Genomic DNA, 19,914 nt, shown 5'->3' with positions numbered 1-19,914 from the left:
ATGGCCAAGCCTTGAGAGCATTGAATATCGCTCTCAGTTCCAGAATATTTATCGGTAGAAGAGATTCTTCCCGAGACCAAAGACCCTGAGCTTTCAGGGATCCCCAGACCGCGCCCCAGCCCATCAGACTGGCGTCGGTCGTGACAATGACCCACTCTGGTCTGCGGAATGTCATCCCTCGTGACAGGTTGTCCAGGGACAGCCACCAACGGAGTGAGTCTCTGGTCCTCTGGTTTACTTGTATCTTTGGAGACAAGTCTGTATAGTCCCCATTCCACTGACTGAGCATGCACAGTTGTAATGGTCTTAGATGAATGCGCGCAAAAGGAACTATGTCCATTGCCGCTACCATCAACCCGATCACTTCCATGCACTGAGCTACAATTAAACACTAAAAAACTCTAAGCCATCTCCGTGGAGATGTTGCCTGTACAACGGCAAAGAGAATGACTGGGGTAGGCGGAGCCTAGGAGGGATCATGTGACCAGCTTTGCTGGGCTCTTTGCCATTTCCTGTTGGGGAAGAGAATATCCCACAAGTAAGGATGACGCCGTGGACCGGACACACCTATGTTGGAGAAATAAACGTTTTTTTTTTTTTTATCACAGTCAACTACAATCTCACAGCTCTGCTGTGAGTGATTACCTCCCTCAAAACAAGTTTTGAAGACCCCTGAGTTCTGTAGAGATGAACCGGATCATGCAGGGAAGACAATAAACTTCTGACTGAATTTGTGCCCAAAACATTTTTTCACCCAGTACCTCAGAAAATTAAACGATTTTACATGCCAGCAAAAAACGTTTAACATTAATAAATTGAGTGTTATTAAAAAGCCTGTTGCTAAGTCCCTGCAAATTAGGCTAAAGTTTTATGCATACAGTATAATTCCAGTGAAGTGCCATTCCCCAGAATACTGAAGTGTAAAATATACATACATGACAGCCTGATACCAGTTGCTGCTACTGCATTTAAGGATGAGTTTACATTATATCGGTATGGCAGAATTTTCTCATCAATTCCATTGTCAGAAAATAATAAGCTGCTACATACCTCTTTGCAGATTAATCTGCCCGCTGTCCCCTGATCTGAAGTTTACCTCTCCTCAGATGGCCGAGAAACAGCAATATGATCTTAACTACTCCGGCTAAAATCATAGAAAAACTCAGGTAGATTCTTCTTCAAATTCTACCAGAGAAGGAATAACACACTCCGGTGCTATTATAAAATAATAACTTTTGATTGAAGGTATGAAACTAAGTATAATCACCACAGTCCTCTCACACATCCTATCTATTTGTTGGGTGCAAGAGAATAACTGGTAATGGCAGTTAGGGGAGGAGCTATGTGGCAGCTCTGCTGGGTGAATCCTCTTGCACTTCCTGTTGGGGAGGAGTTAATATCCCATAAGTAATGGATGATCCGTGGACTGGATACACTTAACAAGAGAAAGAAAAAAATTTGGGTTCAGTGTCCCTTTAAGGCACACAGGTCAGATTTTTTTTTAAGGATTATATTAGTTAGCAACTGATCAGATGTTTTTTTACCTGTCCTCTAATTAAAAAATCTTGAAAATCTAACATGTTATTGTACTCTGATGACTGGAGTTGAGAAACACTATATCATCATTTGATTGCTTTGTTGGACGTACATGGCAATATATGCAGTAACCATTTGGTTAGATATGTGGTTTATTCAGGAATGAAGCCTGTTACTGTTGTGCTTAGATTCAATGAAATTCTAAACAATGGTTACTTAAGTCTCCAATGTAATAGGAAGGTTTAAATAAAAACCTATAGCTCAGTCCAGTGAGGCTTAATCGTTTGTTACGAATTGTTACAGGAGAAAGGAACATGAAGCCATAATGTCACCAGGAGTGTACCGCTTGGTAAACTAGCAATCAAACCAGCAGCATTAAAATCTCACCAACAGGAAACGCCATGTGTGATGAGCACATACCCAAACTTTATGACAGGTTTTCTCCTATGCTGCACTAGTTGCAAACACACACCGAAGTTCTGTCACTGTAGCATCTATGTTATGGTCTATAAATAACCCTACCCTAAACTAGCAGCACCCTACTTGAACTGTAGCTTTGATTGGTAATAAATGTGTAATTAAAGGGACACTGAACCCAATTTTTTTTATTTCGGGATTCATATAGAACATGAAATTTTAAGCAACTTTCTAATTTACTCCTATTAACAAATTTTCTTTATTCACTTGGTATCTTTATTTGAAATGCAAGAATGTAAGTTTAGATGGCGGCCCATTTTTGGTGAACAACCTGGGTTGTCCTTGCTGATTGGTGGATAAATTCATCCACCAATCAAAAAGTGCTGTCCAGATCTGAACCAAGAAAAAAAGCTTAGATGCCTTCTTTTTCAAATAAAGATAGCAAGAGTACAAAGAAAAATTGATAAAAGGAGTAAATTAGAAAGTTGCTTAAAATTGCATGCTCTATCTGACATCAGAATTTTTTTTAGTAAATGGGCACCATTTATTAAATCTCTCCCGGCCACAGAGATAGACTATATTGTATTTCCCTTCCAAAACACAGAGCTAGTACAATTGGGGTTGTGGTAACTGGATAGGAATCGGAGGTTTTGGGGGGGGGGGGGGAGGATGAATGGGGATTTTCCCTCTCCTTCCCCCTCTCCCCCCCCCCTTTTTTTTCCCCCTCTCACTTTTGGTGGAAGTGCTGAGAAGTAACAGATGTGAGTCTGGATTGCAATAATAATAGTATAAAATTGAATTGAGGTTGATCAACTAAGAAAAATTAGTTTGAGCATATTAATTCTTGATTAACTTGAAGATAATTTAGGAGTATTATTGGCTATAAAAAGCATAAACAACGTACTGGTTTGTTTTGTTGACTGTACGCATAAAGTATAGAAGGGAAATTGTGCTGTTTTCCCCTGTAAATTTTTTTTGTTGTTGTTGTTTAGGGAATTATAGAAATAATATAATTCAATAGGAAACTTTAGAGATGAAGGATTGTTAGAATTATTGAATCCTTCACGGTTGTTTGGTTGTTTCTTTCATTGTTTATGTAATCTTCTCTGTTTCCTGGAAACTGTTTAAAAATGTATAAACATGTTGAAATTTAATAAAAATGAAATTTAAAAAAAAAAAATTGCATGCTCTATCTAAATCACGAAAGAAAAAATTTGGGTTCAGTGTCCCTTTAAAGGGACAGTCTACACCAAAATAGTTATTGTTTAAAAAGATAGATAACACCTTTACTACCCAGCTTTGCACAACCAACATTGTTATATTAATATACTTTATAACATTTCAATCTCTAAATTTCTGCCTGTTTTTAAGCCACTACAGACAGCCTCTTATCACATGCTTATTTATTTGCTTTTCACAACAAGAGACAACTACTTCATGTGGACCATATAGATAACATTGTGCTCACTCATGGAGTTGTGCAAGACAGCATTAATTGGCTAAAATACAAATCAATAGTCATGTGATTAGGGGGCTGTCACAAGAGGCTTAGATACAAGGTAATCACAGAGGTAAAAAGTGTATTAATATAGCCATGTTGGCTGCGCAAAACTGGTGAATGGGTAATAAAGGGATTATCTATATTTGTAAATAATTAAACACTTGGAATTAGACTGTCGCTTTAATGGAAAATAAAATGAATGTCCTGTTTATATAAAAAACAAACAAATGCATATTTGTTCTCAGCAAGCAAAGCTATGGCAAACAATAGGATATTATATCAGTGTGTGTTGCCACAAGGGAAATATGCAAATGAGTACTGAATCAGCACAACAAAAAAAGATGTGATGCACAGCAGTCTTATCTGAAGTGATGAGCAGCGCTTCTTAATCTCATTAACTGCTGGTGATATGAGCGGTTGGTTTTAGCAACAACACTAGTGATAAGTGTATCTACAGGAGTAACAATCATAGATGGGCAGCAATTTGTGTCGTCATGGTTAGGGGACTTAGTTTTCATTTAAAAACTAACATTACAAAAGCTGCACTGTTGATGTATACCAGTATGGTGATCTACACATCAAAATCTCAACCTTTTTCATGCTGGTCACAACTACAATAGCATAACTACTCCTCCCCATATTTGTTCCCCTCTTGCGTCTGCAGCTCTCTTTAAAGCCATTATCCTATTAGATGCGTTTTGGTGAAGCTCTGCATGTTTATACTGGGCGCCACCATCTTGGGACTAGGTGCTCTTACACTTTCTCAGATAAGGACATTGCTGGCTTTTTGACCGATTTCAAACATTGATCTATGAATATGCACCACCTCTGCTGCCATTTTGAAGCTTAGCTGTTCTCAGACCCTGTGACCTACACTATTGCGTCTCCAACCAGATGCAACAGCTGAAGAGAGATGCAGGTACGGGGGAAAATTAATTAGTTTAATGTCACCTCAAGCATTAGAACAAAAAGATTTGAAGAGGGTAAAAGAACCTTAGCAGAAGGGTGGACAGTTTTTTTTTTTTTTAGAAGCAGGACCTCAACCTTGTCCATAAATATCCATATACGCACCCTTTACTTGTACAAATCAGGCCCCAGTGACAACACTTACAAATTGCATTCCTTCAAAAATGCTAAGAACACAGGGACTTTGTGGCTTTCAAGTTCCAATGCTCATTACCTTCTGCAAATTTGTTCTCCAGTTCTGTGTTTCCAATTGCTTTTGCTGCTTGACACATTTGTCTAAGCAATTCCTCCAACCTTCTCATGCAACGAATTATACTGCCTGTATATAAAAAATAAATAAAGTTTACGTAACATCTTAAGAAAAAATTACACATTTTGCAAAAGATACTTCATATAATTCCTGCTGAAACGTTTGCTTTGGAATTATTTTGCCTCACACATACTAGGTCAGTGCTTTCCAAACTGTGTGTCGGGATACACTAGTGTGTCGGCAGCAGTGTGTAGGTGTGTCCCTGCTTCAGCACAAATTTTTTAAAATTTTTATTTTTTTGGTTTCCGACTTTCTGCCTGCCTGCTACACATATCACATGGTTGACACGTGATTTATACCTAGTGGGTCACCGATCATCTTAACCAATTGGCGCAGCTCAGTGGGAACTGAAACTATTCCCATTGGCGGCTTTGGCGGGACATTGGCTCCTGACTGCACGTGAAGTCTCCTTAATTGGCTCGTGACTGCATGTGTAGTCAGTGAGTGGGACAGCAGTGTGTTTGCAGCACAGACAGTAGTCAATCGGACTCACGGAGCTCTGAGGGTGGCAGCTTAAACGCTGAGCTTAAGTCAGAAGTCACAGTGGGGTTTTATTGCAGCTAGCTCCCAGTAGTGCATTGCTGCTCCTGCTCTTGATATATGGATAGGAAGTGGAAGCTTAAAAATGCTTGATGATGAAATGCAAGTGTCTTTATCTAATATTCCACCAAATATTCAGAAACTGTGTTCATCCCATCAACCTCATACATCCCATTAAAATAGTAAGTAGATATTGGTGTTATTAAACTTTTTTTAATTCTTGCACATACATACTGTTACTTGTAAAAACATTTCATTATTATATAATTTATGTATGTGTCCGTATCTCTTAAAACAAGTTAGTTTAACCTCCTGTTTGCTACTACAACTGAATTAATTACTGTGTCGCGAAATGATTTAGGTCTAAAAAGTGTGTCACCAACATGAAAAGTTTGGAAAGCTCTGCTCTAGAGGATACAATGAAAATGGAAGGGACAAAAAGAGGCGGACCCTAATCTGAGGGCACCACAACCTGCAAAACCTCTCTCCCGAAGGCTGCTTCAGCTGAAGCAAAAACATCAAACTTGTAAAATTTAGAAAAAGTATGTAAGGAGGACCAAGTAGCCGCCTAACAAATCTGATCCATAGAGGCCTCGTTCTTAAAGGCCCATAAGGAAGCCGTAATTCTCTGAGGTTTATGTCCCGCTGTTTCATAAGCTAGGCAGTTAACACTCCTTAATCAAAAGGATAAGGAAGTCGAAGAGACCTTCTGACCCTTACGCTTCCCAGAATAGGCAACAAACAAGGAAGAAGTTAGTCTAAAATCGTTAGTAGCTTGAAGATAGAACTTCAAGGCGCAAACCAAGTCCAAATTATAAAGCAAACGTTCCTTTGAAGGAGTAGGATTGGGACACATGGAAAAAAACACACAATCTCTTGAATGATGTTGCGGTCTGACACTACCTTAGGAAGAAACCCTAACTTAGTACAGCCTTATCAGAATAGAACACTAGATAAGGAGGCTCACATTGCAAAGCGGCAATCTCAGAAACTCTGCGCGCAGAAGCAATAGCCAGTAGAAAAAAACTTTCCAGGACAACAACTTAATGTCAACTTCATGCATAGGCTCAAAACGGAGCTTGTTGCAAAATCTTAAGAACAAGATTCAGACTCCAAGGAGGAGCCTTAGATCTGAACACAGGTCTGATTCTAATCAGAGCCTTAACAAAGGACTGTACATCTGGAAGCTCCGAGAGCCTCTTGTGCAGTAAAACAGACAGGGACGAAATCTGTCCCCTCAGGGAACTGGCAGAAAGACCCTTCTCCAGTCCATCCTGGAGAAACGATAGGACCCTGGCAACCTTAACTTTAAGCCAGGGGAATCCACACCAGAATAAATAGGTTCTCCACACCTTATGATAGATGCAACAAGTAACCAGCTTATGAGCTTGAATGAGAGTATCAATAACTCTCTCAGAAAAAACTTCTCTTGGCTAGGACTAAGCGTTCAATCTCCATGCAGTCAGCCTCAGAGAATCTAGATTTTGATGAACAAAAGGACCTTGTTACAGCAGATCCCTGTGACAAGATTACTTCCATGAAGGAGAAGATGACATCCCCACCAGATCTGCGAACCACATCCTTTGCGGCCAAGATGGAGCAAACCGTGTCACTGATGCCTGCTCCTGCTTAATGCAGGCCACTACACTAGGAAGGAGTGGTAATGGCGGGAAAAGGTAAATTAGGTTGAACCTCCAAGGCACTGCTAATGCATCTATTAGCTCCGCCTGAGGATCCCTGGACCTTGACCCATATCAGGGTAGCTTTGTATTGAGACGGGACGCCATGAGCTCTATCTCCGGCGTCTCCCACCTGTAGCATATCTACGCAAACACTTTGGGATGGAGACACCATACTACCGGATGAAATGATTGTCTGCTGAGAAAATCTGCTTTCCAGTTGTCCACACCCGGAATGTGGATCGCTGACAGCGAACAGCTGTGGGCCTCCGCCCACTCCAGAATCCGAGATACTTCCCGCATTGCTAGGGAGTTTCTTGTCCCCCCCCTGATGGTTGATGTAAGCCACCGAGGTTATATTGTCTGATTGGAATCTGATAAACCAGGACAAACCCAGAAGAGACCAAGCCTTCAGAGCATTGAAGATTGCCCGAAGTTCCAGAATGTTGATCGGGAAGGAGCATTCCTCCTGAGACCACAGGCCCTGTGCCTCTCCCAGGATGGTCTTAGAAAGGATGTCCCAGATGATCTGGATACAGCCACCAAAAAGAGAGTGATTCTCTTAACTGGTTGTCTAGAGAAATCTGTTGAGACAGATCCAAATGATCGCCGTTCCACTGCCTCAGCATGCACAGTTGTAACGGTCTGAGACGGAACCTGGCAAAGGGAATGATGTCCATACCTCCATACACTGAGCTACAGATGGCCTAAGGAGGTCCCGAGTTTAAGACATGCCGAAGCTAGCTTGCAACGTCTCTGGTCTGTTAGGAATATCCTCATGGATATGGAGTCTATTACAGTACCCAGGAATTCTACCCTGGTGCTTGGAATAAGAACTCTTTTCTAAGTTTATCTTCCATCCATGAGATCGAAGAAGAGAGTAGATACCGAATGGTCCTCCGCCAGAAGAAAAGATGGAGCTTGTACCAGAATATTGTCCAAGTAGGGAGCTACTGCTATACCCCGTGTTCTGGCAACGGCTAAAATAGCCCCTAGAACCTTCGTAAATATCCTTGGAGCAATAGCTAGACCAAACAGAAGTGCAATAAACTGGAAGTGCTGGTCCAGGAACGCAAACCTTAGGAACGGGAAGTGATCCTTGTGATTGGAACGTGAAGGTAAGCATCCTTTGGATCTATAGTGGTCATGAACGGTCCTTCCTGAACTAGGGGAAGGATGGATCTTACCGTCTCCATCTTGAACGAGGGCACATTTAGAAATTTGTTTCAGCACTTTAGGTCCAAAATCGGGCAGAAAGTTCCTTCCTTCTTTGGAACCACGAACAGGTTTGAATAGTATCCCAAACCTCTTTCTGCAATAGGAACCGGGACAATGACCCCTAAGGAGGACAGATCCTGCATGCACCCCAGAAAGGCTTCCCTCTTTTCTGGCTTGGAAGACAGGCTTAAGAGGAGAAATTCTGCACTTCCCTGAACCAAGCGTCTGAAAACAGCGACAGTATGCCCCTACACGATCCAGCGCCGGATCGGGGGACTCCCCTTTATGCAATTTGGTCTCGGTGGGCTTCTTGCTCTGCTTGGATTTATTCCAGGATTGAGCCAGCTTCCAACTACTCTTGGCCTGCTCGGGCTTAGAGGAGGACTGTTGTCATTGGGATTTCTCAGAACAAAAGGAACAAAAATTAGAACTCTGTCCCTTAGACTTGTTCTTTTTTATCCTGCGGTAGGAAGGCACCTGTAACAATGGAGATGGAGTCCAGGCCTGGACCAAATAAAATCTTTCCCTTAAAAGGGAGGGAGAGAAGTCATGTCCGCAGACCAGGACTTTAGCCAGAGCGCCCTACGGGTCTGAACTGAAAAACCACCTTGGCATTTAGGCGAATAATCTGCATGTTTGCATTAAAGATAAAAGAATTAGCAACTCTCAATGCTTTAATTCTTTCCTGAATAACATCGGGGGACGCTCCACCTTGATCAATTCCAATAAGGAGTCGCACCAGTAGGCCGTAGCTCCAGCAACTGAGGCAACAGCTGCTGCCGGTTGAAACAAATATCCCGTATATTGAAACATTTTTCTTAGAAAAGTTTCCATCTTCTTATCCATCGGCTCTCTGAACGACGAGGTATCCTCAAAAGAAATAGTAGTAAGTTTGGCCAGCGTGGAGATAGCGCCATCCACCTTAGAGACAGAACCCCACAACTCCAATTAAGAGTCCGGGACCGGGAATAATTTCTTAAAGGAAGATGAAGGGGAAAAGGAAGATCCAATTCTATCCCACTAGTTCTTAACTCTGTCTAATTTAGGAATAAAAGGTTCATCAGGCATCTTGGCCTCTGGAACCTCTACTGTAGACAGGACCTTGCAATGTCTCTGGTAAAAGTGAGACCACTCCCGGTCGCGTGGTGCGCAAAGCAGGACCGCCCCTGCTATGAGAAAAAGCATGCCAAGCTACAAGCTGCGCAGCGTTCAAAGTGAAAGTAAAAACCTGTGTGTTCCAGCCACATAAACAAACAGTCAATGAGCCCAATAAAATCTCACAGCATAAAATCAAAGCAACACATTTGATTAATCCCCACTGTTCAATAATCCCCCCTCAGGAGATATTAACCCATGATTCTATTAAAGGGACACTGAACCCAATTTTGTTTCTATCATGATTCAGATAGAGCATGCAATTGTAAGCAACTTTCTAATTTACTCCTATTATCACATTCTTTTCATTCTCTTCGTATCTTTATTTGTAATGCAAGAATGTGAGTTTAGATGCCGGCCCATTTTTGGTGAACACACTGTGTTGTTCTTGCTGATTGGTTGGTAAATTCACCTACCAATAAACAAGTGCTTTCCATGGTTCTGAACCAAAAAAAATAGCTTATATGCCTTCTTTTTCAAATAAAGAAAGCAAGAGAATGAAGAAAAATTGATAACAGGAGTAAACTAGAAAGTTGTTTAAAATTGCATGCTCTATCTGAATCACAAAATAAAGGTTTTGGGTTCAGTGTCCCTTTAAGATAAAATGAGCCACACTGTGATCCTGTCTTCTAGCGTTTTCAACATATGTAAAAATTAAAACAATGTTATCAGAATCCATGCTGTGGATTAGAAACACAGCCTCTCAAGTGTGACAGTCTTGTAGCATCACTCCTGACATGGACTTGAGTGAAGAAAACGAGCAGGCAGTGAAACGTGTCAACACTGGTTGCTTAAGGAGCTGTTAGCAGGCAGTCTGGATGGGTTCGCAGAAAGATTCTCCCTGCATCTCCAGACTAACTTTTGTCAATGCTCTCACTAACAGGCTGACAGGACTACTTAAAACTCCAGTCCCATATCGAAGGGCAGATACCCCTCCTAAGGAATTACTCCAAAATCTTCTGACACTTCACTGCCATCCTCCTGTGACGAAAGGCAAAGAATGACTGGGGTATGGGGGAAGTGGGAGAGGTATTTAAGCCTTTGGCTGGGGTGTCTTTGCCTCCTCCTGGTGGCCAGATTCAGTATTTCCCAACAGTAAGGAATGAAGCGGTGGACTCTCCTTATATTAAGGAAATTAAACTTTTATGATTCCAGTTTATTTCTATTATCTAATTTGATTGGTATCTTTTTGTGAAAAGCATACTTAGTGTAAGCACAGAAGCAGCAGTGCATTACAGGGAGCTAACTTCTGACTGGTGTCTGCAAATATATGCCTCTTGTCATTGGCTCACATGTGTTCATCTAGCTCCCAGTAGTGCATTGCTGCTACTTCCACATAGGATACCAAGAAAATAAAGCAAATTTAATAATAGAATATGGATTTTTTATTGTATTGGAATAAACACCTACTTGAGAGCAAGGCAAGGTAGGTGCCCACTCGGTATTAGTAATAAGTATAATGCCCCCAACGTAATTATAAATGTCTTGAATTATAAAAATGTAAAGGTATGCTGCTAGCCTATAGTGCTAAGGCAGTAAGCCTTCCAGTCCAGGAATGTCCCCACTTCAGTACAAATGAACACAGTTTCTGAGGCACCAGGTATATACAGTATATGTATTGGCTGATTGCTGTCACATAATATGGTTGGTCAGCAAATTACCCTGTGCTTCTCGACATGCGCATCACGGCCAGTGAGTGAATGACGAAGCATCCTCGTCATGCGCGCCAGGGATTGTTGGTAGCCTAGTGGGCGACACGCTTAAGCCATCAATGGGCGTGCCGGTGACATTGCCACAAACATGTGGTAACATCAAAGGTGCTGAGTCACAAAAACTGGTAAGGGAGCTGCATGGGCAGGTAATTAAAATCACTTAATCTCTGCTCCCTTACAAGCTACAGATGACCAAGATCGTTCATTTGAAAGAGAATACCCCCTTAAAAAGGGTTTACTCATAATGATAGCTTTAGGCCTATATAATAAAACATGAATTTAAAGCCACAAAGTTTGTTTTATAATGGTCCCATTTAAAAAAAATATGTTCATTTGTTTGTATAGCCAGGTGATCACTGTAGTTACAGCCATCACCTGGCAAAAAACATAATTTATGTAAGAACCTGATAAATTCATTTCTTTCATATTAGCAAGAGTCCATGAGCTAGTGACGTATGGGATATACATTCCTACCAGGAGGGGCAAAGTTTCCCAAACCTCAAAATGCCTATAAATACACCCCTCACCACACCCACAAATCAGTTTAACGAATAGCCAAGAAGTGGGGTGATAAGAAAAAAGTGCGAAGCATAAATATAAGGAATTGGAATAATTGTGCTTTATACAAAAAAATCATAACCACCACAAAAAAAGGGTGGGCCTCATGGACTCTTGCTAATATAAAAAAGAAATGAATTTATCAGGTAAGTTTTTACATAAATTATGTTTTCTTTCATGTAATTAGCAAGAGTCCATGAGCTAGTGACGTATGGGATAATGACTACCCAAGATGTGGATCTTTCCACGCAAGAGTCACTAGAGAGGGAGGGATAAAATAAAGACAGCCAATTCCGCTGAAAAAAATCCACACCCAAAAATAAAGTTTAAATCTTATAAAGAAAAAAACTGAAAATATAAGCAGAAGATTCAAACTGAAACAGCTGCCTGAAGTACTTTTCTACCAAAGACAGCTTCAGAAGAAGAAAACACATCAAAATGGTAGAATTTAGTAAAAGTATGCAAAGAAGACCAAGTTGCTGCTTTGCAAATCTGATCAACCGAAGCTTCATTCCTAAACGCCCAGGAAGTAGAAACTGACCTAGTAGAATGAGCTGTAATCCTTTGAGGCGGAGTTCTACCCGACTCGACATAAGCATGATGAATTAAAGATTTCAACCAAGATGCCAAAGAAATGGCAGAGGCCTTCTGACCTTTCCTAGAACCGGAAAAGATAACAAATAGACTAGAAGTCTTTCGGAAATTCTTAGTAGCTTCAACATAATATTTCAAAGCTCTAACTACATCCAAAGAATGCAATGATTTCTCCTTAGAATTCTTAGGATTAGGACATAATGAAGGAACCACAATTTCTCTACTAATGTTGTTGGAATTCACAACCTTAGGTAAAAATTGAAAAGAAGTTCGCAACACCGCCTTATCCTGGTGAAAAATCAGAAAAGGAGACTCACAAGAAAGAGCAGATAATTCAGAAACTCTTCTGGCAGAAGAGATGGCCAAAAGGAACAAAACTTTCCAAGAAAGTAATTTAATGTCCAATGAATGCATAGGTTCAAACGGAGGAGCTTGAAGAGCCCCCAGAACCAAATTCAAACTCCAAGGAGGAGAAATTGACTTAATGACAGGTTTTATACGAACCAAAGCTTGTACAAAACAATGAATATCAGGAAGATTAGCAATCTTTCTGTGAAAAAGAACAGAAAGAGCAGAGATTTGTCCTTTCAAGGAACTTGCAGACAAACCTTTATCCAAACCATCCTGAAGAAACTGTAATATTCTCGGAATTCTAAAAGAATGCCAGAAAAAATGATGAGAAAGACACCAAGAAATATAAGTCTTCCAGACTCTATAATATATCTCCCTAGATACAGATTTACGAGCCTGTAACATAGTATTAATCACAGAGTCAGAGAAACCTCTTTGACTAAGAATCAAGCGTTCAATCTCCATACCTTTAAATTTAAGGATTTGAGATCCTGATGGAAAAAAGGACCTTGCGACAGAAGGTCTGGCCTTAACGGAAGAGTCCACGGTTGGCAAGAGGCCATCCGGACAAGATCCGCATACCAAAACCTGTGAGGCCATGCTGGAGCTACCAGCAGAACAAACGAGCATTCCTTCAGAATCTTGGAGATTACTCTTGGAAGAAGAACTAGAGGCGGAAAGATATAGGCAGGATGATACTTCCAAGGAAGTGACAATGCATCCAATGCTTCCGCTTGAGGATCCCTGGATCTGGACAGATACCTGGGAAGTTTCTTGTTTAGATGAGAGGCCATCAGATCTATTTCTGGAAGTCCCCACATTTGAACAATCTGAAGAAATACCTCTGGGTGAAGAGACCATTCGCCCGGATGTAACGTTTGGCGACTGAGATAATCCGCTTCCCAATTGTCTATACCTGGGATATGGACCGCAGAAACTAGACAGGAGCTGGATTCCGCCCATACCAGAATTCGAGATACTTCTTTCATAGCCAGAGGACTGTGAGTCCCTCCTTGATGATTGATGTATGCCACAGTTGTGACATTAGAAAGAAGAGAGAAGGGCGCCTCCTAGTGTAGCCAATTTTTATATGGGAGATAATGCAAAAGTAAGCATACTCACAATGTGGAAAGGCAAAGGTAATGCCTAGATGAGCGATCTGGGAACTTCACAGTGTCCCAGCTGACTGTGCACTATGCTTAGAGGGCTGCTCCTCCCAAATGCAGAAGGGATATCTGTATTCTGAAAATCAAGAGCAAAAAACAAGAGGGCGACCCCTAGTGCAGATCAATGATGAACCAGTGGTGAAAATCTGTTAGTACTGACGAATGGATACTCACAAGATGAATTGCACCCTGAAGTGCAAATATGGCATACTAGGAATATTATAGTGTCCTAGTGCACAAATCCAACCCAAAAGAGGCACTGTCGTGATGACAAATAGACTTTAAGTATATGAGATGGACATCAGGATGGTGGAAAAGATAAAGAGAACTCCAGTATCGATAAAAAAATATATTTAATAAAAAGATAAAAAATGAACATACACAGATCAACAATGATATCTGTGATCATTTGCCTGAGGAAAAAGCGTGGTTAACGCTTAGAAACGCGTAGCAATTTTACAAACAGATATCATTGTTGATCTGTGTATGTTCATTTTTTATCTTTTTATTAAATATATTTTTTTATCGATACTGGAGTTCTCTTTATCTTTTCCACCATCCTGATGTCCATCTCATATACTTAAAGTCTATTTGTCATCACGACAGTGCCTCTTTTGGGTTGGATTTGTGCACTAGGACACTATAATATTCCTAGTATGCCATATTTGCACTTCAGGGTGCAATTCATCTTGTGAGTATCCATTCGTCAGTACTAACAGATTTTCACCACTGGTTCATCATTGATCTGCACTAGGGGTCGCCCTCTTGTTTTTTGCTCTTGATTTACAGTTGTGACATTGTCTGTCTGAAAACAAATGAACGATTCTCTCTTTAGAAGAGGCCAAAACTGAAGAGCTCTGAAAATTGCACGGAGTTCCAAAATATTGATCGGTAATCTCACCTCCTGAGATTCCCAAACCCCTTGTGCTGTCAGAGACCCCCACACAGCTCCCCAACCTGTAAGACTTGCATCTGTTGAAATTACAGTCCAGGTCGTAAGAACAAAAGAAGCCCCCTGAACTAAACGATGGTGATCTGTCAACCACGTCAGAGAGTGTCGTACAATCGGTTTTAAAGATATTAATTGAGATATCTTTGTGTAATCCCTGCATCACTGGTTCAGCATACAGAGCTGAAGAGGTCGCATGTGAAAACGAGCAAAGGGGATTGCGTCCGATGCAGCAGTCATAAGACCTAGAATTTCCATGCATAAGGCTACCGAAGGGAATGATTGTGACTGAAGGTTTCGACAAGCTGATATAAATTTTAGACATCTCTTGTCTGTCAAAGATAGAGTCATGGACACTGAATCTATCTGGAAGCCTAAAAAGGTTACCCTTGTCTGAGGAATCAATGAACTTTTTGGTAAATTGATCCTCCAACCATGATGTTGAAGAAACAACACAAGTCGATTCGTATGACATTCTGCTAAATGTGAAGACTGAGCAAGTACCAAGATATCGTCCAAATAAGGAAATACCACAATACCCTGTTCTCTGATTACAGACAGAAGGGCACCGAGAACCTTTGTAAAAATTCTTGGAGCTGTAGCTAGGCCAAACGGCAGAGCCACAAACTGGTAATGCTTGTCTAGGAAAGAGAATCTCAGAAACTGATAGTGATCTGGATGAATCGGAATATGCAGATATGCATCCTGTAAATCTATTGTAGACATATAATGCCCTTGCTGAACAAAAGGCAGGATAGACCTTATAGTTACCATTTTGAATGTTGGTATCCTTACATAACGATTCAATATTTTTAGATCCAGAACTGGTCTGAAGGAATTCTCCTTCTTTGGTACAATGAAGAGATTTGAATAAAACCCCAGCCCCTGTTCCAGAACTGGAACTGGCATAATTACTCCAGCCAACTCTAGATCTGAAACACATTTCAGAAATGCTTGAGCCTTCGCTGGGTTTACTGGGACACGGGAAAGAAAAAATCTCTTTGCAGGAGGCCTTATCTTGAAACCAATTCTGTACCCTTCTGAAACAATGTTCTGAATCCAAAGATTGTGAACGGAATTGATCCAAATTTCTTTGAAAAAACGTAATCTGCCCCCTACCAGCTGAGCTGGAATGAGGGCCGCACCTTCATGTGGACTTAGGAGCTGGCTTTGATTTTCTAAAAGGCTTGGATTTATTCCAGACTGGAGATGGTTTCCAAACTGATACCGCTCCTGAGGATGAAGGATCAGGCTTTTGTTCCTTGTTGTGACGAAAGGAACAAAAACGATTATTAGACCTAAATTTACCTTTAGATTTTTTATCCTGTGGTAAAAAAGTTCCTTTCCCTCCAGTAACAGTTGAGATAATAGAATCCAACTGAGAACCAAACAATTTATTACCCTGGAAAGAAAGGGAAAGCAGAGTAGACTTAGAAGACATATCAGCATTCCAAGTTTTAAGCCATAAAGCTCTTCTAGCTAAAATAGCTAGAGACATATACCTGACATCAACTCTAATGATATCAAAGATGGCATAACAAATAAAATTATTAGCATGTTGAAGAAGAATAATAATGCTATGAGAATTATGATCTGTTACTTGTTGCGCTAAAGCTTCTAACCAAAAAGTTGAAGCTGCAGCAACATCCGCTAAAGATATAGCAGGTCTAAGAAGATTACCTGAACACAAGTAAGCTTTTCTTAGAAAGGATTCAATTTTCCTATCTAAAGGATCCTTAAAGGAAGTACCATCTGCCGTAGGAATAGTAGTATGCTTAGCAAGAGTAGAGACAGCCCCATCAACCTTAGGGATTTTGTCCCAAAACTCTAATCTGTCAGATGGCACAGGATATAATTGCTTAAAACGTTTAGGAGTAAATGAATTACCCAAATTCTCCCAATTCCCTGGAAATTACTTCAGAAATAGCACCAGGGACAGGAAAAACTTCTGGAATAACTACAGGAGATTTAAAAACCTTATCTAAACGTTTAGATTTAGTATCAAGAGGACCAGAATCCTCAATTTCTAATGCAATTAGGACTTCTTTAAGTAAAGAACGAATAAATTCCATTTTAAATAAATATGAAGATTTATCAGCATCAACCTCTGAGACAGAATCCTCTGAACCAGAAGAACCATTATCAGAATCAGAATGATGATGTTCATTTAAAAATTCATCTGAAAAATGAGAAGTTTTTTTTTTTTTTTAAATATTTATTTATAACCAGCAATGAATACAATATCCATAGTGACTAAAAAAGAACAAGAGATATTTCAGTTTGTCATACATGTTATGTTAACAGAAAAGAACGAGGAACAGTATCAAACAACCATGAAGTATATATTACAATTCATATATACAATAAATTAAACTGAATTATCCACCTATTTGGTCAATACTCATTGTTGGAGGGTTTTTTTTTTTTTTTTTTTTTTTAATTAAAACAAAACAAAATAAAAGAAAAAAACAAACAAACAAAAAAAAAACAACACAAAAGAAAAAAAAAAAGGGGGGGGGGGAGGAAAGGGGGAAGGAAGGAAAGTACCCGATTCTCTCTAATCCTCATTACTTCACCAAATACCTAGCAACACTATCTCCGAGTTCTTAAATGGAAATATCAGGTGATCAATTTCTCTCTCAGGGAAGATCTTAATAAACGGAGCCCATTTTTCGAAGAATTTCCTTACTCCTAGCTCATTATCTATATTTGTGTTTTTTTGTTCTAAGAGACATTGTTTCTTTAGATGATTCTTAATTTCAGAGATAGATGGTATTGATCTCAGTTTCCATTTCTTGCATATCAAATATCTAGTAGCCAAAATAGATAAATTTACTAGTTTCTCCTTAGGTTGGGGTCTATTTTCCAATTTTAGACACAGTATAATCTGGAGCAGTGAGAGAGTTAATGATTCAATGTTTAACTTATTCTTAAGCCAGCATTCTAACTTACTCCATACATTTCTAATTCTAGGACAGAACCAGAACATATGAGTTAGATCTGCAGCTATATGGGAACATTTGGGGCATTTATTAAATTCCTGACTTCGGACTCTGAGGCCTCTTTCCGGGGTGAAGTATGCCCTGTGCAAAAGTTTTAAGTGCGCGTCACGCCAATTAGAGGAAAGGGTCGTTTTTATCACTTTGCTTAGTGATAGTTGAATGGTCTTGGGTTCAATGTTACTTTGTGGGATTAAGCTATTCCAAGTCAGCGCCAAATTTTCTATAATAGGGGTGCCTCTAGAACAACCCAACATATAATAGCAGGGAGCAATAGACAAAGAACTATTTTTAGTGATTATCAGCCAATTTTCTAGTTTGCCTAACGTCCAACACCATCCAGCCTTATGAGCAATATCTATGACGTAATGTCTTAACTGCAGATATGCAAAGAAGTCTTTATTTGGCAAATTAAATTCACTCTTCAGTTCTTCAAATGACTTGATGCATTTTCTATCCTGATCAATTAAATAAATGACTTTAGTCAGGCCATTGTTATGCCATCTGTTGAAGATCAGAGAGTCTAAGCCTGGTTGGAAGTTCGGATTTCTAAGCAAGGGAAGGTATTTTGATGCTGTATGGTTTATTGAAAGGAGATTAGATAGCTTAAACCATGCTTTAAGGGGATTCAAGATGAATTTAAGTTCTTTAATACTTATTGGAAGGTCGCTAGGTTCTAAATGCGCTAAGGCCACTAGTGAATATGGTTCACATATATTTAATTCAAGTTCATTATTTAGCACATAATTCTTAGACGACATCCAGTCTGCTACTATGCGAGCTAGGAAGCATAGATTATAAGCTCTTAAATTTGGAAGTGCTAAGCCTCCCAGTTCTCTTGGGACTGTCAATTTAGAAAAAGCTATCCTCGATCTTTTTCCTTGCCAAATAAATTGCCTAATGGCTGAATTCATGGAGCGTAGATCTTTTTCAAATATGGATACTGGAACATTCTGTAGAATATAGAGCAGCTTTGGAAGCAGTACCATTTTAAATAAGGCCGACCGACCAGATATTGAAAGTGGTAAGTTTTGCCAAGCCTTAAGTTTTTCTTTAAAATAAGCAAGCATTGGAGTTATATTTACTTTGTATAGGTCCCTTAGCCTAATTGGGATGTTAATTCCTAAATATTTCATTGAATCTGTTACCACTCTAAAAGGAAACTCGAAGTTGCTTCTAATATTTTTCCTAAGCCAGATTAGCTCTGATTTTGCAGCATTTACTTTATACCCTGAGAAAGTACCGAAATGATCAGTAATTTGAAAAGGCTTTGGGATGTTGCAGGCCGTATTGGAAAGATAGACTAGTAAATCATCTGCATAAAGACCAATTTTAATTTCGTAGTTCTGAATTTTTATACCCTCCAGGGTGTTCCTAATCATAATTGCCAAAGGTTCTATGGCTACGTCAAAAAGAAGCGGGGAGAGAGGACAGCCCTGACGAGTGCCCCTATTCCAGTGATTTTTAACCTTTTTTTTGCCGTGGCACACTTTTTTACATTAAAAAATCCTGTGGCACACCACCATCCCAAAATTTTAAAAAAATCACACATTGTAGCCTAATACAACATATATATATACACATACACACAAACACACACATACTGTATGTATTGTGCTGTTATGCCATGCCTCCTACAAACTACCCCTGCACTGTGAGTAAAAAACAAGCAAAGTTTAAAAAATATGTCACATTGTTGTCAGTCTGCCGTGGCACACCTGAGGATCTCTCACGGCACACTAGTGTGCCACGGCACACTGGTTGAAAAACACTGCCCTATTCAATGCAACTGGTGAGGAAATATCATTGTTGGTAATTATACTTGTGAAGGAATGGTGATATAGGTTCTGCACAAACTTAGGAAAATTACCCTCAATCCCAAACTTTGTTAAGGAAAAAATTATATGCTTATGTACTATCAAGTCAAAAGCTTTTTCTGCATCAATAGACAGAATGGCCAAGTCAGGGAGGTCCTCTCTCCCTAAGCCCCCTGCAGAGATTCCCTGGATATATTCCATGGTGACAAGTAGTTCCCTAATTTTTGCTGAGGAATTGCGATTGTTAAGGAAACCAGCCTGATCCGAGTGGATTATTTTAGATAAAATAATCTGAAGTCGCGTCGCTAAAATTGAAGAGAGAATTTTATAGTCTGAATTCCGCAATGCAATTGGTCTATAAGACTCTTTGCATGTCGGATCTTTTCCTTCTTTTAGAATCAGAGTAGTCAGAGAGGAGGAAAAAGCGGGTGCAACCGGTTTGTTAT

The 19,914-nt window shown here is 39.9% G+C and overlaps 1 protein-coding gene across 1 annotated transcript in view; it reads right to left on the bottom strand.

Annotated features, from left to right (window-relative positions):
- Window positions 1–4,572: 4,572 nt before the first annotated feature.
- MTREX (Mtr4 exosome RNA helicase) overlaps window positions 4,573–19,914 on the bottom strand; it is a gene marked incomplete in the record, with an annotated part of 385,857 nt that continues 370,515 nt past the window's right edge. Inside the window, 1 exon segment of the mRNA XM_053701279.1 lies at window positions 4,573–4,739. Within this exon segment, the coding sequence (XP_053557254.1) occupies window positions 4,588–4,739 (152 nt within the window).

Source organism: Bombina bombina, chromosome 2, assembly GCF_027579735.1.
Source record: "Bombina bombina isolate aBomBom1 chromosome 2, aBomBom1.pri, whole genome shotgun sequence".
In the NCBI taxonomy this organism is placed as follows: Eukaryota; Metazoa; Chordata; class Amphibia; order Anura; family Bombinatoridae; genus Bombina; species Bombina bombina.
This window is presented reverse-complemented; position numbering and strand designations above follow the sequence as displayed.